At 42.8% G+C, this 23779-nt stretch overlaps 1 protein-coding gene across 1 annotated transcript in view; it reads left to right on the forward strand.

Annotated features, from left to right (window-relative positions):
* The window catches only part of PROM1 (prominin 1), a 96369-nt gene that overhangs the window by 10625 nt on the left and 61965 nt on the right, over positions 1-23779 (forward strand). The window contains exon 2 of the mRNA XM_065877255.1: positions 23107-23162. Within this exon, the coding sequence (XP_065733327.1) occupies positions 23107-23162 (56 nt within the window). The remainder of the gene's footprint in view (positions 1-23106; positions 23163-23779) is intronic.

Genomic DNA, 23779 nt, shown 5'->3' on the forward strand with positions numbered 1-23779 from the left:
TTACACTGTAGAAAGTTAACAGTAGCTCTTCAATATAATAAAATATTCAGGAAAGATTCAGATTTCTCGGTTGTCTCATAAATGCAGTTTTTTTTTTGTTTTTTTTTGCGGTACGCGGGCCTCTCACTGTCGTGGCCTCTCCCGGTTGTGGAGCACAGGCTCCGGACGCGCAGGCTCAGCGGCCATGGCTCACGGGCCCAGCCGCTCCGCGGAAAGTGGGATCTTCCCAGACCGGGGCACGAACCCGCGTCCCCTGCATCGGCAGGCGGACTGTCAGCCACTGCGCCACCAGGGAGCCCATAAATGCAGTTTTTAAAACAGTTTGTTTGAATCAGGATCCAAATGATACCAATGTATTGCAGTTGGTTAATATGTCTCTTTATGTCTGTTTTTAACTTATAGGATGCCTTGCCATGTCTTTTTTCCCCCTTGCAATTTATTTGTTGAAGAGCCTTGTTCCTGTTCCTGTAGTATTTCCCATGGGCTGAATTTTGCTGTTTCCATCTTCACGGTGTTCTTTACATGTTTCTCTGTCCTCTGCATTTCATGTAAACTAGGACCTATAAAGATCAGCTGCAGGTTTGTTTTGGGAGAAATAACAGTTTATAGATTGTATTGAACATCTGCATCAGGAGATGGATAACATCTGGTTATCTCTTTTTTTCTGATGTTAGCAGCACTGATGATCACTATATAGATTCATTCATTCATAGCAGGTCCGATCCTTTCAAAATTATTTGCAAACATACTCTCAAATATATTGGAACTCTTAAGAAAAAAATGGAATTCTTTGCATATTTTGTAACTTGATTTGTTCACTTAACATTTTATTGTGGACATCTCTTCATTTCTGTACCTATAAGTGTGTTGCCTAAAATAAAATTTAAAAGCAAGGAACCTAAAACATTCGTTCACCAATCTTTTGATGTACGGCCAAGGCTTACATTTTTTTACTATGAGTTAATTGTTTGAAGTTTAACATCAATTAGATATATAATTGATATAAATAGCACCCATGATGCATTCTCTATAATTTTTGGTTCTTTGTTTTGATTTCTTTGAAGTGAAGCAAAACAGAGTTCAGAGCTCTGGATTTTTTTTTTTTTTTTTTTTTGCGGTACGCGGGCCTCTCACTGTTGTGGCCTCTCCCGTTGCGGAGCACAGGCTCCAGACGCGCAGGGTCAGCGGCCATGGCTCACGGGCCCAGCCGCTCCGCGGCATGTGAGATCTTCCCGGACCGGGGCACGAACCCGTGTCCCCTGCATCGGCAGGCGGACTCTCAACCACTGCGCCACCAGGGAAGCCCAGAGCTCTGGATTTTTACTTTGATTTTTTTTCTCCCCAGACTTTTACAGCTTTCTCACATGTACTTCATCCAATGGACTGGCCTTTTCTAAGTCTTTATAGAACATTAGACTTAGTTTTCAAGGCTCATTTTTTTATGTTCATATTTCCTCAGTGTGTGTAATATTTAATTACACATTTGTATAATATTTAATTACTTATTATAGATAAAGAGGCAGAAAGAAGCTTGGGAGCAAACCCGGTATTATGGGTTGAATTGTTTGCCCCTAAAATTCATATGTTGAAGTTCTAACACCCAGTACTGCAGAATGTGAACTTCTTTGGGGGTAGGCTTGTTGTAGATGCAGTTAGTTAAGTTGAGGTTATACTGGGGTAGAGTGGGCTCCTAATCCACTTGGACTAGTGTCCTTATAAAAGGGGAAATTTGGAGACAGATTTGGACACAGGGAGGATGCCACATGAAGATTGGAGTCATGCTGCCACAAGTGAAGAAAGTACCGGAGGCCAGGAGAGATCTAGGACACATCCTCTCCTAGAGTCTTCAGGGGAACACCTTTCACACCTCGATTTTGAACTTCCAGCCCCCAGAACTGTGAGACAATAAATTTCTGTTGTTTAAGCCATTTGGGGTACTTTGTTGCAACAGCTCTAGCACACTAATCCACCCAGGAAGTGAACAAGTGAACTTGGTGTTTGCAGAGGGCCAAGGGTACCCGACAGAGGTGGTGATGGTGACTTCATGGTGAGGGCTGGTAGACAGCCATGTTCTCTGAGGGAAGGAATTGATGGCTGGGTCATCTGATCAGCTGCAAAGTGGGGTTTAGCTCCCAGAGCCTCCACTGTACGTTTGAATAGTCACATCGTCCAAGCCTTTAATTCATGAAGATTCAACTCTATGTGCTGAAGAGTAAAAAAGAGAGAAATAACTTGAATAGTACAAATATTTCTTCCTACTGTTGTACAACTACATTATGTAGTGTGAAGCCACCTCCTCTGTCAGCGCTTAAAAGTTGTCACTGCTTGCTTGAGACAAGAGATTTAAGGGACTTTCATGAATAATTCTTTTTTGCCTGCTTTCTGTTCACTGCATTTCCTGCTTGACCTGAGGACCTAACCCCCTGGAGATCAAATACCTCATTCTGTTGCCTTCTTCCTTCCACTTGCCTTTTGGCAAACTCCTTTTGTTTCTTTAAAAGTTTCTTCATGTGATACCTATTCTGGAGATCTGGTGGCTCTCATCGCATCATTTTGTCTGTGCTATCTGTGTCATTTATACACTTTTACTGTTGCGTGTTTAACACTGCCTTTTAATAGTTTGCTGTCTTAGATTGTACACTTATTGATGACAGTAGTGCCTGGCACATTGGAGATCCTTCATAATCTCTTGCTTTTGTTTTGGTATTTTTGAACTTTTAAAACTATTGTACTTTCTCCCCTAACCACTACAAATTTCTTTCTCAATTTACTTAACAACGGTTGAACATTTGCTATGTGTACTTTCTTGAAATACTAGTGTCACGATGATATCACCGAACTATCATACAGTAAAACCTGCAGGGCAGTGAGCCCTTCTGAAAGAGCATGTTGCTCTGCTTTTAATTTTTTTTTTCTAGAATTTCCCTTACTGTCAGATTTTTGAATTTTTTTTCTTTATTGTCAGCTGTTAATTTATCTCCGCTTTCTTCAAATCCTAATACTTCACTTTGTACACTTCAGCTTATACAACTATCTCGGTGAGTTGCAGTGGGTGGCTTCACTTTTTCCTGTAGAATTCAAAGTGTATTAACTTTGCGACAGCTATTTATATTTCAGAAACTTAAACTTTGTTACCAAGATTGCTGCTTTTTTTACTTTCATGGGAAAACTCAAGTGTATAATTCTTTAGCCAACAAGATCACCAAATTTAACAGTAATTAAATATCTATGAAAAGCTCAAGGGCGAGAAATAGCTGTGATGTGAGGAACATCTTGTGTGATTCAGACTAAAGGTGACGAGGGCTTCTGGGGATACCTGAACAGAGAAGGAATAAGTATTGGATTAAATCTGAATCATCAAGGGACTTCCCTGGTGGTCCAGTGGGTAAGACTCCATGCTCCCAATGCAGAGGCCCCGGTTCGATCCCTGGTCGGGGAACTAGATCCCACATGCTGGAACTGTGTCCACATGCCACAACTAAGAAGTCCACATGCCTCAACTAAAGGATCCCATGTGCTGTAGCTAAGACCCAGCGCAGCCTAAATAAATAAATAAGATAAATAAATATTAAAAAAAAAATCTGAATCAGCAAATGAGTCCAATTGTATGCATTGGTTTCTTGCTCATTATTTATTAAAATAAAACTACATTTATTTTTAATATAAAAGCAATATACATACATACAAAGCAAATAACATTTTTTCTCGCTTTTTTTTTTTTTTAATTTATTTATTTGGGCTGCATTGGGTCTTCGTTGCTGCACGCAGGCTTTCTCTTGTTGCGGCCACCAGGGGCTACTCTTCGTTGCCGTGAGCAGGCTTCTCATTGTGGTGGCTTCTCTTGTTGCAGAGCACGAGCTCTAGGCGTGTGGGCTTCAGTAGTTGTGACTCATGGGCTCTAGAGCGCAGGCTCAGTAGTTGTGGTGCACGGGCTTAGTTGCTCGCAGCATGTGGGATCTTCCCGGACCAGGACTTGAACCCGTGTCCTCGACATTGGCAGGCAGGTTCTTAACCTCTGCGCCACCAGGGAAGTCCCTCTCACTTTTTTTAAATTAAAAAGAATTTATTATTTTTAAAATTTATTTTATTTATTTACTTATTTATTTTTGACTGCGTTGGGTCTTCGTTGCTGCATAAGGGCTTTCTCTAGTTGTGGTGTGCGGGTTTTCTCTCTCTAGTTGAGGCGCATGGGCTCAGTAGTTGTGGTGTGCGGGCTTAGTTGCCCCGCGGCATGTGGGATCCTAGTTCCCAGACCAGGGATATTACTCGCGTCCCCTGCATTAGAAGGCAGGTTCTTTACCACTGGACCACCGGGCAAGCCCTTTATTCTTATTTTTTAATAAATGCATTTATCCTGAAATGCGGGGTTCTCATTTTTGATTTCTGGTAGTTTATAATTTCAGTTTTGATTTCCCCCTTTACCTCCTTTGGCTAAAACTAATTGAGGAATTGAGAAAATTTTACTTTTTTGAAAAGGCATGAATGACACAGAGTCAGTATGAGTTGTTAGAGTCTACCTATTTAAAACATTACCCATCTTCCCCTGTGTACTACTCTGCCATCCGCCTGGGCTTTGTCCCGAGCTATGTGGGCTGCATACCTGGAGTGATTCCTGGTGAGTCTTCCCATGCCTCTCCCCTCCTTGCTTTCTGTGATTGTGCAACGAAACATATCCCTTCAGCTACCATTAGGGTATTGTAGAGGTGGTTAATCACATCTCAGAGTTTCCTTTCGGTGAGAGCACATGGAATAAAATATTCTTTCTAGTTGAAGTTTTTCCTGAGCAATTGGACGAACGCTTCTGGGTGGCTCCTGGGAGATTTTAGAACAGTGGCTCCCCCTTCAGGCACAGGTGTAGGACACAGGTGTGCCTCTTGCCTCCTATGTTCCTTTTCCACAAATGCCAAGTGCATGTGGAGTGCCTGCTCTGGGGGATGGAACCACGAGTCAGATGGTCTCCACCTGCATGGAGCTAAGGAGTTTCACCTTGTGTCCCTGGGCTTCCTTTTCTTTTTTCTTCCTTCTTATTTATGTTAAACATATCCCAGTAAGCCTAGGTAGAATAGGAATAAAAATTTAAAATCCTAAAAAATAAAACACTACTTGGAAAAGGCACATAGACCCCAATGTTCCTAGAAGCATTGTTTACAGTGGCCAAGATACGGCAGCAACCTGTGTCCATCAACAGATGAATGGATAAAGAAGATGTGGTGTGTGTGTATATATATATATGTGTGTGTGTGTGTGTGTGTGTGTGTGTGTGTATGCATATAGGTATATATATACACAATGGAATATTAGCCATAAAAAATGAAACTTTGCCATTTGCTAAAACATGGGTGGACTTGGAGGGCATTATGCTAAGTGAAATAAGACAAACAGAGAAAGACAAATACTGTGTGATCTCACTTACATGTAGAATCTAAAAAAAACAAAACAACAAACTAGTGAATATAACAAAACAGAAGCAAACTCACAGCTAAAGAGAACAAATTACCTAGTGGTTACCAGTGGGGAGGGTGGGAGAGGGGTAATAGAGGGGTAGAGGAGTGGGAGGTCCAAACTGTTGGGTGTAAGGGGCTACAAGGATGTATTGTACAACACGGGAAATAGAGCCAATATTTTGTAATAACTGTAAGTGGAAAGTAACCTTTAAAACTGTATAAAACATAAATAAAAAATTAAAAAAATTAAACAATAAAATCCTAAAAGCCAAGTTCTTCTTGAGTGGGATTAAAAAAAAAATCCTAAATATTGAATCATTTAAAACTAGAAGAGAGAGGATGGAGAAGACTCCCAGGGCAGTAGCTTAAGTGAAAGAAGTCTCTTCATCCTTTCAAGTAGAGTGATGACTCGTTTATAGGAAGCAGCTTGAGAGACGAGCTTCTGTTTCGTAATTCTGTGGGAGGAAACTTCAGAGTCAACAAGGGCAGCCAAAAGGTGGTGACATAATTGTTTTTTCGTGTTTGACGTTTCTTTAGCATTTATTTCAGGAATCCATCAGTCCTATATTATTGTTTTAAAATATTTAATATTTTAATAATTTAATTGATATATCCTGGGAAGAGGAGGTTGTCTATGTTCGAAAATCCTATTGGAGGTTGGCTGACCCAGAAGCTCAGCCTAATGAGATTTGGACATCACGCTGCTGGGAGGGCGATTGATTGTGACATGCTCGCTGAATGCAACAAGGCTACTGTGGTGTAAAGTGACTGAATACTTGGGAAGCTTGCAAGGAACTGCATTTCTTTAAAGAGCCATTCCAAATATAACTTGTGCAATAGAAATAAAGCAGAGTAGAAATGAACGTCTACTCTGAAATTAACAGCTGACTTCAGAAATGAGTGCTTCCCTGCAATAACAGGGACAAACAAGTCTCCCTAAAGAACCTATTTGCTTACAGGTAAATCCACGTGTTCTACTGTGAGCATGTGTATCAGATCTGTCCACTTCTCTCTGTCAGGACTGTCCTCCCCCTGGCGGAGGCTGGCTGTCACCTGGACCAATGCAGATGCCTCAACTTACAGAAAGAGAATGGGGAAGGGGGTACACGGTAGCCTCCTAAGGACTGTAATAGTTACACCAGCTGCCTCTCCGCTCTTCCTGGAACACACCACACGATGTCCTGCTGCACACCCTTGACATCTGACTGTTCTCTTTGCTTGGACCATTCTTCTGCATGGCTTATTCCTCATGTAACTTGGTCTTTGCTGAAATGTCATCTCCATCTCTGGCCACACTCTCTAATTTAGGATCCCTCTCCCTAGTCCTTATCTTGTTTCATTTTTCTGTGTGACACGTTTATTGGTATTCTAGTAAACATTTGTTATCCTGTTTATCAGACTAAATATCTTAAGGGCTGGGACTCTATTCTGTTCACCTCTTCCATACCGTATCCCCAGAGCCTGGGACAGTGCCTAGAACGTACGTAGCAGGTGCTCATTAAATATTTGGTGTGTGCATAAATGGATAAACTCTTTCACACCTCCCTACCCTGCCCGTGCTGGCCTGTTAGTTCCTAGAAACTCTCCATATGCTCCTTCCTGGCAGTGGCGTCTTTGCACGTGCCTTGCCTTTCAGCCGGATGTTCTGCATCCTCTTAGTGGGTGGCTAGTTCCTTCATATCTTCCAAATCTCTGCCTGTGTTTCCTCCTCCGATGGGGCCTTCCTGACAAACTACAGCAAGCCGCCTCCTTGCTTTTCCTTCCCCAGCTCAGCACCCCCCGATCATGCTCTAAGAACCGTCATCTTCACTCTGTGAGCACCCACAGTGCTGTGTCATCAACCTCCCCTTTCTCTCCTCTCCCATCTTGATTCTTTTCTGGCAAAATCCCAAATCTGTTTGCACCGTTTTCTGGTTACTCCATCTTCTCATGACCATATCAGAGTAACTAACTGCTTCTAGAAAACGTTGCAGCTGTGCCGACAGGACTTGCTTTAAATGTATATCCACAGATCTACAAACACACCACACTCCTGACAGAGTAAATGCCCTTCCTATTTACATACTTTCTCTTCTCTTTCTCAAACTTCTACCCTGAACCCTCCTCCGTCAGCCAGTGACCTCATACTTCATGGAGAAAATGGGTGGAATCACATGGAAACTAACTCATCCCTCCGTATTTTTATTTCCAATTTTTCACTAGGCTTATTCAGACATTTAGAATTCTTTTCCCCAAATGGAGTCAATAGTCAAAAATATCATTCTCAAAGTTTTGGAAAGAATTATCAATTTACCAGAAGGTCCTGAAATGGTTTATGCTACCACCAGTAATGTGTCAGGAATTTTTAAGGTTGAATTAATTGTGTCTCATTACTTTCATATATATTTCTGATCACTAGTGAAGTTGATTGTTTTCCCATCTGTTTCCTTTTTGAGGAGTTTGTCAAATGTCTCTCAAATGCCTTCTGCCTAATTAGGTAGCAGAGTCACTCTTTTTAATATTGATTTCGTGTCAGCAGCTCTCTATACGGAAACCTTTGCCTAATCTCTTTACTGCGAATTGGCATTAAGCCATTGGTGTTAGGGAACTTGTCATTTAGGGACGATCGTCTGGTCAGAAATAATCATCCAATTTCATACTTCCATTTTATCGATGAAAAACCTAAGACCCAGAGACAGGAAGCTTGCTTATTTCAGACCGTACAGCCAAATGGGAGCTGGCAGGACGGGAAAGCAAGAAGGAGGGCAAGGGAAATGGTTGGCTGGGAGGGAGGTAGTGTCTGCTTTGTTGTTGCCAGTTGGGTTCCTGGTACTTGGAGAACAGCAGGAGCTTTGTTGACTGAACATGCTGTGGTTGACAATGTAAGTGAGTAGTTTATCATGTTTGGTCCTGTCATGCATTGCAAGCACAACAGACATACTTTTATTTATATCCATTTTACAGGTAGAATATGTTCATATGAAATATACAGGAACAAAAATTTTACAAAGGGTCATAAACAGAAATTTTAAAAAGGGTCCATTCTCCACCCAAAGAATAATGGTTTTCAGATTTTTTTCCCTGGGCAAAGATTTTTTTTGTTATTGTTTTTATATAGCTAAAGTCACCCTATATCCCCATATAGAATGTAAGCATAAAGTTATGACCTAGAAGAAAAACAAAAAGATATTTAGATCACCTGGTTTCAAACCCACTGGTCTCCTGTGTATGCAGATTATCTAGAACTGACTGTGCTTGAAGGTCTAGTCATATTTTTATTATGATAAATGAGACTTAAAACAATAGGTTGTACATTTAAAGACCAGGCTCAATTAAGAACTTAGAGCTGGAGAGAAATCAGATTTTGTCTGATGTTTAGTGTACGACTGGAATGGCTGGGCTTTTAAGGTTCAACAATAATGATGATTTGGGATCTTGTTTTAGTTTGTAAGAAGTCTTTGATTTCTCAACCCCACCCCCTTTAGAGCTTAATAAAGAAGGTGAGGTGAGGGCTTCACTGGTGGCACAGTGGTTGAGAGTCCGCCTGCCGATGCAGGGGACAAGGGTTCGTGAGCTGGTCCAGGAAGATCCCACATGCCGCGGAGCGGCTGGGCCCGTGAGCCATGGCTGCTGAGCCTGCACGTCCAGAGCCTGTGCTCTTCTGCAACGGGAGAGGCCACAACAGTGAGAGGCCCACCTACTGCAAAAAAAAAAAAAAAGAAGAAGGTGAGGTGAAAGACACGCAGGATTTTCTTTTTTTCTAATGATTTACTTTTTTTTTAATTTAATTTTTATTTTATATTGTAGTATAGTTAAGTTACAATGTTGTCTTAGTTTCAGGTGTACAGCAAAGTGATTCAGTTATACATATACATATATCCATTCTTTTTCAGATTCTTTTCTCATATAGGTTCTGTAACAGAATATTGAGAAGATTTCCCTGTGCTATACAGTAGTTCCTTGTTGATTATATATTTTATATATAGTAGTGTGTATATGTTAATCGCAAATTCCTAACTTATCCCTCCCCTCACCATTCCCCTTCGGTAACCATGTTTGTTTTTGAAGTCTGTGAGTGTGTTTCTGTTTTGTGAAGAAGTTCATTTGTATCATTTTTTTTTAGATTCCACATATAAATGATCTCATATGGCATTTGTCTTTCTCTTTCTGACTTACTTCACTTAGTATGATAATCTCTAGATCCATCCATGCTGCTGCAAATGGCATTATTTCATTCTTTTTATGATTGCATAATATTCCATTGTATATATGTACCACATCTTCTTTATCCATTCCTCTGTCAATGGACATTTAGATTGCTTCCATGTCTTGGCTATTGTAAATAGTGCTGCAGTGAACATTGGGGTGCATGTATCTTTTCAAATTATGGTTTTCTCCAGATACATTCCAATAGCTGGATCATAAGGTAGTTCTATTTTTAGTTTTTTAAGGCACCTCCATAGTGGTTGTACCTGTTTACATTCCCACCAACAGTATAGGAGGAGAATTTTCTTAAAACAAAATGTAACAAAACTTCTTAAGAATAGTGCCATGATTATATTTCTAGATTTTTTTCAAGGAAAATGTTCTTGCCAGAAGAAGTTAGTTTATTAGATCTGATTTAGGTGTCTTGTTTAGGGCATGCAAGTTTTACTGAACACCTGTCACAGATGCGTAACACTGGGTTAGGGATTATGAGATTTACGTGGGAGAGAGAACATTTCCTACTTTAACAATCTCCAGTAGAGGAGACAAAATGCATTTATATTAACAATCTCCAGTAGAGGAGACAAAATGCATTTATAGAGAATAAATAGTCCAGGGGACATGTAAGCCAGTGGATCATTCAAGGTCACAAGTGGGTGATGAGTTGTAGGTATTTAGTGACAAGGATAGGAGGGTTTTTTTTTTTTTTTTTGCGGTATGTGGGCCTCTCACTGTTGTGGCCTCTCCCATTGCGGAGCACAGGCTCCGGACGCGCAGGCTCAGCGGCCATGGCTCACGGGCCCAGCCACTCCGCAGCATGTGGAATCTTCCCAGACAGGGGCACGAACCCGTGTTCCCTGCATTGGCAGGCGGACTCTCAACCACTGCACCACCAGGGAAGCCCCCTTGTAGCTTATTTATTTTATACATAGTAGTCTGTACCTCTTGATCCCATACTCCAATCTTGCTCTTCCTCCTTCCTTCTCCCCACTGGTAACCACTAGTTTGTTCTCTATATCTGTGAGTATTTTCTACTTTGCTCTATTTATTAGTTTGTTTTATTTTTTTAGATGGAACGTATATAAGTGATAATATACTGTATTTGTTTTTCTCTGTCTGACGTTTCAGTAAGCATAATACCCGCCAGGTCCATCCATGTTGTTGCAAATGGCAACATTTCATTCTTTTTTTTTTTTTTTTTATGGCTGAGTAGCATTCCACTGTATATATACCACATCTTCTTTCATTCATCTGTTGATGGACACTTAGTTGCTTCCATATCTTGGCTATTGTAAATATTGCTGCTATGAACGTTGGAGTGCATGTATCTTTTAGAATTAGTGTTTTTGTTTTCTTCAGATATACACCCAGGAGTGGGATTGCTGGATCATATGGCAGTTGTAATTTTAGTTTTTTGAGGAACCTCCATAGTGTTTTCCATAGTGGCTGTACCAGTTTACATTTCCACCAACAGTGTACAAGGGTTCTCTTTTCTCCACATCCTGGCCAACCTTTGTTATTTGTTTTCTTCTTCTTTTTTTTTTTTTTTTGCGGTACGCAGGCCTCTCGCTGTTGTGGCCTCTCCCGTTGTGGAGCACAGGCTCTGGACGTGCAGGCTCAGCGGTCATGGCTCACGGGCACAGCCGCTCCGCGGCATGTGGGATCTTCCCGGACCGGGGCACGAACCCGTGTCCCCTGCATCGGCAGGTGGACTCTCAACCACTGCGCCACCAGGGAAGCCCAGGAACTAGAATTTTTAACTTGATAGTATTACAGATTCTGTCTTTTTGCGTTTTTTTTTTTTTGGTGAGGAGAGTGTTGGGAAAGGGGTGGACAAGTATGTCAATGAAAGAACTTTGTTTAAAATTTTTTTAATATTCTCTTAAAAATTCAAGTGAGATCAAAGTATATATAGGAAAAAAAATCCCCCTTCACTCTGCTCCTAGTTGCATTCTCTGTCCCTCGTTTGGGGGAGGCCATGGTCAATAGCTGAACCTTCTTTTGTCACATGACAGAACAAAATGGGGTGGTGTTGATTCACATTCTCATGGGAGTGTCTGTGCGATCATGTGCACCTTGGTGCAGACCAAAAAATGCGATTCAAACATCCTCAAGGCCAACGTTCCTTAAATGAACAGCAGAGACAAATGACGCTTTCCAGGAACGTCTTAGGGGAGGAAACGAACTCTGGGACTCCACAGGTACCTTGGCCATGTTGCCTGCCTGGATTTAACAGTGGTGGCAACACAGCTGCTGGACCATCTTAGTCTCAGGCCCAGCGGCCCCCTCCCAGCCCCGTCCCACCGTCAGGGAGGCCACAGGGCCCTGAGCCCTTATCCGACTTGCATCTTGGTCAAGGATTCCGAGCTTCAGGAGCCCCCAGAGGTCTCCCTTCTCCTGTGCAATATGAGAGCCTGCTTCCTCTAAAAGCACTTGACATGATTTAAGGGCCAGCCTGCCCAGTCACGGGCTTGGCTGCATGTGGCCTAACAGTGAAATAGAATCCCCTGGCACGGCTCTGTGTGAACTATGTGGCCGACGGAAGGCTGCAAGGGCCAGACTGGTCCCAGATGCTTTTCCAAGAATTGCTTCCTGTGCAGCATTTTTCTGAGCTCCTTTCTGGAAGAGCGAGTGAGTGCCATCGTGAATTCTCATGCAAGCCGATGTGTGTCAGTCCTGCAGGGAAGCTGCTCCAATCAATTAAAGGAGAACTACACAGTCACGTGCTGACAGCTGAAATGAAGGGAGAAACCGCACCAAGGGTGATCGAATTGTATTTTAAATACAGGAAAGGGGGCTCGGCCTCTGGAATACTTGACTATATACTTGGAAGCAGGGAGCATACTTTTGATAAGTTCTAATAAACCCAGCTTGGCTTCCAAATGTCTGAAGCATCAATCCCTTTATTAAAAACCAAACCAAAGGGTTTAGTCATGTTGATGGAGGAGTTGAACAGCAGAAGGTAGAGCTCCGTGAAACTGAAAGGTACAGGACTGTGGCTGCCTGAAGAGGTTGTTAAAATGCATTCTCTCGGGCTTCCCTGGTGGTGCAGTGTTTGAGAGTCCGCCTGCTGATGCAGGGGACACAGGTTCGTGCCCTGGTCCGGGAAGATCCCACATGTCGCGGAGTGGCTGGGCCCGCGGGGCCATGGCCGCTGAGCCTGCGTGTCCGGAGCCTGTGCTCCTCAAAGGGAGAGGCCACAACCGTGAGAGGCCCGCGTACCGCAAAAAAAAAAAAAAAAAGCATTCTTTCAAGTACGAAATTTGGAGAGACTCATTGCAGCCGCTCCAGAATGATATGGTGAACTTCAGGACCTGAGGCAGTTGCATCGTTTGGGTCCCCACATCCTCACCCACACCAGCCAAAGGAAGATGTGAGCCAAGGAGTGGGTGGGTAACGTTCATTCCAATGTCAAAGGACAGCGAACACATTTAACCAAACCAGGCGGCTCGAAGATGGGCTTGCTAAAGTGCGTTCTTCAGAGAAGCAACACTTAACCTTGCGAGTGACAGACCAATTTAGTTCTGTCGTTTTTGATGGAAATTTTTGCAAAAGGCATCTATTTATTTGCCTTTTAGTTTTGCACACACCAAACATAAGTTGATTTGGGGGGTTGTTCAGGGCCATCATTCAAGGTCGGTTGTCCTCAGAGACGACATGTGATCTCCTGTCCTCGAATTAACTGGACCCCGATGACTTGGCTGGGGGGCTCAGGCTGTCAGGAGTTGCCATGCCATTAATGGTGGTGACAGGGCTGCTCAGATGCGCTCTGCTCCAGCACAACTACAGGACGTACCCATTCTATGGGGGAACATGGCTGGCGTGGCTGAGTCATGGTTAGTCTTCTGTGCCCACTTGGCCAGGCTGTGGTAGCCAGTGATTTGATGAAATGCTCATCTAGGTGTTGCTGTGAAGGTGCTTTGTAGATGTGGTTCACACCTACGTGTGAACCCTTTCAGTGTAGGGGATTACCCTCAATAATGTGGGTGGCCTCCTCCAATCAGCTGAAAGGTCTTCAGAGCAAAACCAGATTTCCACAGGAAGAAGAAATTCAGCTTCAAGACTGTGACGTCAACTCCTGCCTGAGTTTCCAGCCTGCCCTGAGATTTCCAACTTGCTAGTGCCCACAGTTCCTTAAAATCAGTCTCTCTCCTTCTCTCTTTCCCTCTCCATCTCTATCTCTAGCTGTAACTCTAGCTCTGTCTCTGTCTCTATCTCTGTCTCTATCTCACCACTTACTGGTTCTGTTTCTTCAGAGAACCTGACTGACAGAGGCAGTTATTCCCAAAGTTTGGGGATGAGGGTGGTGAGTAGTGTGTAGCTGGAGAAAATTCTAGCCCTCTCCCCATTCCAACCACTGAAGAATCAAATAAGCAAGGTCCTTCCATTTTTCCTGAGGCAGAGTTTATGATCACCAAGTTCTTTCTCTGAAGTAACCACGTTCTGTGTAGACAGTGTCCCTCTGTGAGCCCATGTGGCCATTTTCATCTACCCTAATCTTGTGGCTTGGTGATGGGATGGTTGACACAAGTCTGCCTCTAAATAAGTGAGGGGCTTTTTTGTGGGTTTTTTTTGTTTGTTTTTTTTTTTTACCTTGTATGCTATCTTAACTCACCTGCATTCGAGCCAGTGGACTGATATCCAATAAAGGACCTCGGCTTTGCATCAAATGATGGTCAAACATATTTGTATACTTTAAGTTAAAATAAAATGTCTAAAGCATGAGTCTCTTCTTTTTATTTTTCCACTAACCTGTCAGCTATCAGAACAGATCACACCTACTATGCTAATGTAATGTATATTTAAACATTTTCCATGCAATGAGTTGGCTCCTTAAACATTTTTCTTGATTAAAAGGTAAACTGAGTCAAATTATCCAAATAACCAGAAGTTTCCTAATTTGTTTGAATTAGTGAGATTTTCCTGTCAAGAGAAGAATCAAATTTCATTTTAGAAATCAGAATCAGGAAGCTCTAAAGCATAAAAACAATCCACAGAAAACCTAGACCAAAGAGAGAAGACAAGCTTCAACCAACTGCAGTGGAATACCTCTGTCTGTAATCCAACATAAGATCTCTTCCACATGGGGCTCTGGTGAAAGTTCTAGGGACCACATACAAATTATGTAAATGTACATTTTCACCAACTACCTTTGCATCTTGATTTATTTTTAAAATTTATTTAATTTATTTATTTTGGCCATGTTGGGTCTTTGTTGCTGTGCGTGGGCTTTCTCTAGTTGCGGCGAGCGGGGGCTACTCTTTGTTGCGGTGCGTGCACTTCTCATTGCGGTGGCTCCTCTTGTTGCGGAGCACGGGCTCTAGGCGGGTGGTTTTCAGTACTTGTAGCATGCGAGCTCAGTAGTTGTGGCTCGCAGGCTCTAGAGCGCAGGCTCAGTAGTTGTGGCGCGTGGGCTTAGTTGCTCTGCGGCATGTGGGATCTTCCCGGACCAGGGCTCAAACCCGTGTCCCCTGTATTGGCAGGCGGATTCTTAACCACTGCGCCACCAGGAAGGCCCTGCATGTTGATTTAAATCTGCAGTCTCCTCCAGAAAGAACAGCCTGGACCTGTTAGCTGGTGCTCACAACCCATTTTACCAGCCACCCTGTGCACATAACTCTTGGAGAGGGTACCAAGATCTTACATCCACTTAGTCTTAACTCCTTATCTGATGCACGTTTCCCAGGATAATACTGTTACCTGAGAGTATTTTACGTAAATAGTTTAGCACTAGAGACATGCTTGAATTCGTGGTTTAAACTGATTATGAACATATGTTTTGTAGATGAGGAAAATTCAGTTGGTATTGAAGCTTTTGAAAGGCTTATGGACCTATCAGCTAAGCCTATTAATGACTACCAAGGCTTTATAGACCCATGGATGAAGAGCAGGCAGTCTATCTGAGCTATATTGCATTGCATTTTGTAGTGATTTTTCTGGGTTCAAATGCCATTGCATGCATTCTTTTATGAATACAGAAATTCTTTTAAAAAATAATTTTTTAAATTGAAGTATAATTGATTTACAATATCATGTTATATATATATATATGAACGTATATATTGTTTTTCAGATTCTTTTCCCTTATAGAGATTACAAAATATTGAGTACCGTTCCCTGTGCTATACAGTAGGTCCTTGTGGTTATCTATTTTGTATAAAGTTGTGTATATATGTTAATCCCATCCTCCTACTTTATCCCTCCCCTCTCTTCCTTTTCAGTAACCATAAATTTGTTTTCTATATCTGTGGATCTATTTCTGTTTTGTCAATAAGTTCATTTGTATCTTTTTTTTTCAGATTCCACATATAAGCGATATCATATGATTTTTGTCTTTGACTTACCTCACTTAGTATGATCATCTCCAGGTCCACCTATGTTGCTGTAAATGGCATTATTTCATTCTTTTTTGTGGCTGAGTGATATTCTGTTGTGGATATCTACCACATCTTCTTTATCCGTTCATCTGTCGATGGACATTTAGGTTGTTTCCATGTATTGGCTACTGTAAACAGTGCTGCAATGAACACTGGGGTGCATGTATCTTTTTAAATTATGGTTTTCTCCGGATATATGCCCAGGAGTGGGATTGCTGGATCATGAATACAGAGATTCTGATCTTTGAATGAAGATGTCTTTTAAAATCCTGGTTTATGTTAGTGCCATCCTGTTGGCTTCGGTAAGTCTTAGTCTGCTATGTTATTTATGTGTATACTTGCTCCTGAGAAAAGTGAGTTTGCCTTTGTTTGGTCAAAGCTAGCAGGTTAGGCTATTTGTAGAGGAGGCTTGCAATGGAAAATGTTGGGGGTCTTAATTGGCTAAGGCTTTTTTAGTTAGGGTAAGTGACACCATTTGCTATAACAAACAAGCCCAAATTTCGGTGAAAAACACTTCTCTCTAACAGCTCAGTCCAATGTAGAAGTGATGGAGTGGTGAGGGCTGGGCACTCTGTAATGGTTCCGTCATCCTATTGGGCTTTGGATTTCTCCACTGGCTCCTCCAGTGGGTGATGGGTAGATGGGTCAAGTGAGCGACCATCAAGGGTCTTATAGGAGGTTGTAGAGGCCAGGAGTGGAAGTGATGTGCACGCCTGTCTACCCACATTCCACCAGCCAGAACTCAAGTCACGGGGCCCCACCTAAGTGGAGGGGGGCTGGGGAATCAAACCGTGGGCCAAGGAAACTGAAGCCACACATGGTTCTTCTGAGCACTCATTTGGTGCCACAGGCTGAAGAACTGGAGAGGGCAGAGCAGTGAAGCGTGTGCGGTACAAGGGTGGAGGTGAAGGACAGACGCCAACATTTTCAGGTTAGTGTAACATACTGAGCACTGCCCTAAACGCCCTTCTCAGGGCAAAATGCCACTAGGTCTTCCACACCCGGTGTCATGCCAGCACATCCAAGAAGTTCATACTTTTCAAACTAAGTTTGTGTTTTATCAGGACCTGTCAGGCATTCCACTTGGTTTGCCTACCTGCCCCTCATCCTCTCAGGAATTTGGTGTAGACGGAAGTCTTTTGTGCCTGGAAAGAAACAATTAAAGTTATGTTTTAAGTAATGTTTAATTTACTAAAGTTATGTATTTAGAAGCCCAGTGTTGGTAGGACTCTAAATTGAACTTGAATATTGTTTTATTCTACTTATAAAACTAATAGCTTTAGTGAAAATGTGAATAATCTCTTTCACTTTGACAAGTGTTGATTTAATGCACAAATTAACAGATTAAGTCATTCTTAGTACAGAGACCCCCAGACCTTGTGAGTATAAAAGAGTGCCACTGGGGGTCAATGGGGGACACTGTGGGCATCTCCACAGGGGGACACTTAACACTATTTATGCTCTTAGTTAATCACATTTCCAGGTAAACACTTTAAGTGCCCAAGAGGGCTAACTCTGTGTGTGGGTAATTTTTTATTAATAAGAGTTCTAAGTACAATAGCAAATTTAACCTGACATTTAGGGAAAAAAAATGATTCACCCTCTAACATTTGTTCATATAGAAAAACCTGTTCTGAACATTTTACTCTCTAATTTTAATGCCTACACCATAATACTTCTAAGTCTATAACTTAATTTTAGGTTTAATGTTAATAATCCTATAGTGTTGCATCTGGTCAAAGAAACTAGAAAACATCAGGTAGAAGTTAAAATAAGCTGAATATAAGACTTGACTAAAAGGCTTTTCTAAAGCCTTTTAAAACAAAACAACCTAAAATTAGAATACTTTTGGCAGAAAAATTAACAACTATGAACAAAATTAACATTACATAATATTTTAGCAAGAACTGCATTATTATAATATTGGTTTACATATAGTAGAGTGATTTACAACATACTAAACGCCTATTTTGATAAAAATATCTTTATCAAAAATACTGTTTAATATAGTTTCGCACTTTTGGGAGATTCTGTCCCCAGTAAATGGCAGGAACACAATTTAGAAGATGAAAAGTGTGATACTTTTTTTTTGGCTGCGTTGGGTCTTCTTCGCTGTGCGTGGACCCTCTCTAGTTGCAGTGAGCGGGGGCTACTCTTCGTTGCAGCGCGTGGGCTTCTCATTGCAGTGGCTTCTCTTGTTGCAGAGCACGGGCTCTAGGTGCGTGGGCTTCAGTAGTTGTGGAGCACGGGCTCTAGAGCGCAGGCTCGGTAGTTGTGGCACACAGGCTTAGTTGCTCTGCATCATGTGGATCTTCCCGGACTAGGGATCAAAGCCGTGTCCCCTGCACCGGCAGGCAGATTCTTAACCACTGCGCCACCAGAGAAGCCCGTGGTACGTTTTTAAGTTAAGAGACCTAACTTAATTGAGTTGTCAAATAGATATTATCAGCAAAATCTTTCCAGGAGCACTTAAATGTGTCACAAATCTGATAAATCACCTACCAGCAACTGGGGTTTTTAAGTTCTCTATCCATTTTATGAGAGAACATTCCAAAAGTGAACTTGCACTTTGCCTGGCTTGGTTCAGAACCTACATATGTATGAAAAGAAACCAGTTAGGAACAAATATCTTGTCAAAGATGAGGAAGATGGGTCTGTTATAGATGGATCCTGCACAAGGCACTTTTCTTATTTTATGTTGGTTGTGTAGCTTCACACATCAAAAAACTCATAGAGAAGTTACACACACACACACACACACACACACACACACACACACACACACACGAAGAGCCAAAAACAAAACCAAACTACTTTGTAACCTGGTGGTATAACCAAGGGGTCAGAATTCGCTCTTGCTGCAACATTTCTTAATTTCCATCATCACATGAAATTTAAAGTAAGTCCCAGATAAGAAGACACTGTAAGGTCTAGGGGCCGAGCACAGAGAGGCTGACAGACAGTCCCTGTCATTCCAGGAAGACCCACAGAGTCAGATGCTGAGAAAGAGTCTTCTGCCATGAAAATAACTTTCTCATCTGCCTGCTTACATATTTCCCTCCCACTGCTGTACCTTAAGAGGCAGCTATTATGTTATGGAAAAGAGCATGGAAAGATACAGTGAGAAATGAAGCAGGGCATGAAAAAGGTGGCCAGACCAACCTCCGAGCTCAGGGCAAGGAGAACTCATCGGCCTCCTGGAGCTGTCCAATCCGGTGCTCAGTGCCTTTCAGGCCCCATCTCAGCAGATCCTCCCTCAGCTCTGGAAGGACAAAGGGGTCACTATTGTCCACACTGAAGTCTCATGGAGGGCAGGAGAAGACCGTGGTTTCCCAAGCAAGAGGTCTTACTCCTTTCTATCATGATCACAGCACCTGGCGCCCTGTAGGCGCTTAATATGGTGGTTGAATATTGTTGAATGACCCAAAGACTGGGTCAGGTTTAAGTCACCAGGGTTCGTGCAACAAACAGAACCCACTGCCATCATGACATCATTTTACAACCTGCTTTGAGCTGTGCACGCCTCCTCAGGGCTGAGAAGAAGCAGGTAGACACAATGGAGGATATTAGGGTAGAATCTGTTCATTTGGAAGCTCTCAGAGCTGGTGTTGGTCACGGTACGGTCATCTTTGGTGAGCACCAAGGCCAAGCTGAGGTTTCCGGTTTGCGTGTTCTCTGTCTGGGGCTCTGTGCCACCTGCGTGCTAATGGCTAATACCCACCAGGCAATACAAGGAACTAGTCACAGTATTCAGGGGTCCTGTCTGATCTATGGAGCGGAAGCAGCATTTTTTCTTTTTTTTTCTTTTTTTTTTTGGTAAAGAAGTGTTTGTGCAGCATCCATACCACAGACAGTTCTGGAGCCCTGGAACTTGCTGAGGGGTTGCTTCGCAGCCTTAGGAGGGACCCAAGTGAAATCTGAAACTTGGGGGCAAGGAGGGACTGAGAAAGGGGCGGACCCCTCCAGATGGGACGGTGGCAGGTTTAAGAAGGAAGGGAACTTACTTACGAGGCTTGTCTTGGGCAGCTGCAAGATGAGTAGATCTCTGCACCCACCTGCCTGAATCTTAAAAGTTTATGTAGTGGTCTCAACTGGATTCAGTTATGTAGGCCATTCAGATGGTCTCAACTACACATCACTCTCTCAAGATTGCATCCTTGAACCCAGCTCCTAGTGGGGATGGGTGGGCAGAACGGACGTCGCAAGGGCAGGGGAGGGGTAGGCAGCTTCTGAGTGCCTGGGTCCAGCTCGCAGGCCAACCAGTGGTCACATCCTGTCCACAGCCCCCTCCAACATGAGGATGCAGGCGATCCAGAGGCTGAGACGGTTTCCACCAGAAGCCTTCTATGAGCTGGCCAGGAAAGACAAAGGCAAGGGACTGGGATGCAGTAGAACGAGTGTGACACTTGGGAACCATGAAAAGTGTGGGGCAGAAGTGAGACCCCGGTTCTCCCACGTGCTTTCTGAGATGGACCGTAATGGTTTCAAAGTTCTCACCAGCAGTGAACCTATTAGATCTGAGATAGAATTTCCTAGTGTGGGGTCCCATGGGCTCCCGGATGAGGTGTGAGCAGCAGAAGGTTAATGTCGGGGCTTGTCAAGTAAAGATGCTTGGGTTGTGCTGTACAGGCATTTGTGATGTTCACTCACCCTGATTAAGAGCCGCTTAATTAGAGATACACAGGGAAGCCAAGGGGAAAATGGATATTGTGGTCCTGAGCGTGAAGGACGCCCATTCTGTGTTTTTGTGACAGGGGATGCTGGGAAGGAGGGGGCATTAAGGAAACGGATAGAGGCCTTGGGGCTTTGGGGGAAATGGAATTGCTCCGGGGTGAGAGTGGGCAGGGTGACCTGCCGCCTCTGAGCCTGTGCTGTCCAGTGCGGGAGCCACTAACCACGTGTGTCCATGGAGCACCTGAACTGTAGCTTGTCTGAACTAAAGGGCATCGACACCGGCTTCTGAACTCTTAGTATGAAAATAAGACTAAATAACTCACTAATATTTACACTGATGATATCTTGAAATGATACTACTTTGCATATATTCGGAGTAAGTAAAACATATTAAAATTAATTTTAAATTAATCATGTTTTTTAATGGTACTACTAGAAAATCTGAAATTACTTATGTGGCTTGAGATAGATTTCTGTAAGACAGTGCTACTGTAAACCACGGGAAGGGAGAACGTCTCTGCTCCAAAGTCTTGGGATGGGTTTTTAGCCAGTACAGCAAGGATCAGCTTCGCCAGAGGGTCAGGGCCAGCTGGCAGCCAAAGGACAGGGATCACCTGCCAGGGAGTGTTGTCGCTGGATGTAGTCGGGACCATGCCTGGGACACCCAGGACCAGCAGCATCACAGAAGGACTCAGGAGGGGCTGGGTCTTCAAGCAGACTGATGGGGGCATCTGTTTGACAGAGAGGAATGTCACTGTTTCGCAGAGGTTGCCATGGGTACACAAACCATGTTCTCTGGCATTGGCTCACCTCCACAGAGCTCTACTAGAGCAGCGCCTGTTACGTGTGTACAGCCGACTAAAGCAGAGACTGGTTCAAGGCCGGAGAACACCTGTGATCCTGGGTTGCCCCCAAGGTACCTTGGAGAAACTCTAGGGTTCCCAGGGTTCCCTACCGGTTTGAAAATCTCCGTTCCTGCAACACATCCTTTACAGGTCTGCTCCATGTATCTGTCTGCTCTGTGCAGGTGGGAAGTTGTTTTCCGGAAGGCCCTGTGGGGAAGTGGCTTGCTTTGTTTCCTGGCCTGTACATGTGAATGTCTTTGCTTTAAAAAAGGGTTCACCGTGGGGTTTCATTTGCGACCCCCAGTGGTATACTATGGAACTGCTTATACGGGATACAGTCGTAGCATTCCAGAAGCTCATTCCTGAGGCAGAAGACAGTGTGCAGTGTGGGAAGGACCTCACACCAAGGGAAGGAAGACCTGGGCCTGGGTCTGGCCTCACAAATCACTGATTTTAGACAAGTCACCCTCCCTATCTGGCCATCAGCTATGCTGTATCATTACTAGATGGGGGAATCAGGATACGAGGTGGCTCCTGAGCTATGTGAGAATTTTAAAATGCCCCACATGAGCATGCATAGAAAAATTCAGTTTTGCTTAGCGTTTTGGGTTTTTCTTGCACTGCTTGGAGAACGGAGAGGGACGTCTCATGTTAAGAGCTCTTGGATTAGGTTAATTGTAAAATTCCTTTCATTTGTAAAATATTATGTAGTAGAAGTATTAAAGAATAAATTGCATTTGTGGCTCCAAATAATTAAGAAAGCAATTTCATGGGCCATGGGGCAAAACACAGTAGGGATAAATGGAGTCAATTCCCTAAGGAAATCTGACGTTCCTGATCTGCATGCAAATGTTAATGCATTTTCCAACTTAAAAGAAACATCACATTTAGTTTAGAGATTCATTAGCTCCTGTGGCTAGTGGTGCTGTCAGTCCAGCTTGGCTTACATATATTAACCAGCAAAAATCATGCACCCTGGTCACATTAAAACTTTAAACCTTGTGATTCGGTGTCCTGTCAACATGTTCATACAGACCAGGAGGGCAGCCTTTTTCTGTGAAGGGCCAGATAATAAAGATTTGAGGCTTTGGAGACCATATGGTTTCTGTCGCTCTGCTCTTGTAGTTTGTATGGCTGAGCAGGCAGAATCAACATATGGGTGGGGCGGTGTTGGAAATTTAATAAATAATAATTAATTAAACTCGATTTATTGACAAAAAAAGAATCAGCAATACCAATGTAACATTTTATCAGTGACTGTTAATGAGGTATATGTAGTTTGCTGGTAAATATTAAGGTGTTCTGTGAGAAACTGAAAACTCTTAAAGATGGCAACCCTCTAATTTTGCCACTGGCAAAATCGTAGGTCGAAAATATTTGTTCTCCATTCTTTGCTTCTGGTTAGAGCCTCATTAGGTCAATTATTTACTTGCGCTAAGAAAGAGGAATGAAAGTATAAGAACACTCTGTTGAGGTTCAATCATTTGTGAGCACATACGGACCTTTATTTTCTAAATATGCATTTTATATTTTTACTGAAAAGGTAATCGTGCCATTGTTTTGTGGCTTTTTTTCCCCCAGATATTTTAAGAAAAGTTGTACAGAAGGAGTTTGACCTGTCAACGGATTATGAGAAGGTAATTTTGATTGATGAATTTGTTAGCAAAAAATAAATATGAGCAGAACTTTGGCTGATTTGAAAGTAAATCTTTAAACAACCAGTTGTTTTACCTGTGAATTTAGTAACCTTTCTTGACTAAGAAGCTTTATGGAGTATTGAAATGCCTTATAAATCCCATTTGAACTACAGCAGAAATTTCAAAAGTAGCATTTGAAGAAACATTCGCCTTTCAAGCTGTATGTTATTGAAAAACTAAAATTTCCTTAAAGGAAGTCTTATGCTACTTTTTTTAGACAAGGGATGAGAACCCCTTAACTAAATGGAATGGTTTGAACATCCCTAGAAGCAGGCATGCGTACTTTTCACATACACGTGCATACTTGTAGAAGAAAAAAAATTAATTACCAGAGCTCTTCCACAAGGAAGTGATTTGGGGGCATGTTGTTAAAAAGATAAGCAGGGCTGGAACAGGTGGGGAGGCGGCTTTGCTGGGGTTCCAAGCTGTGGGGACCACGTGAGCAGAGGATGAGGTGTGAGGGGAAGAAGCACAGGGATGGAGACGGTGGGTGAGAGGAAGGGGAAGGACAGGTGAGCTGGGGCCAGACATTTCAGATGATGCCGCCTTTAAAGGTT

Source organism: Phocoena phocoena, chromosome 5 (genome assembly GCF_963924675.1).
Source record: "Phocoena phocoena chromosome 5, mPhoPho1.1, whole genome shotgun sequence".
Lineage (NCBI taxonomy): Eukaryota > Metazoa > Chordata > Mammalia > Artiodactyla > Phocoenidae > Phocoena > Phocoena phocoena.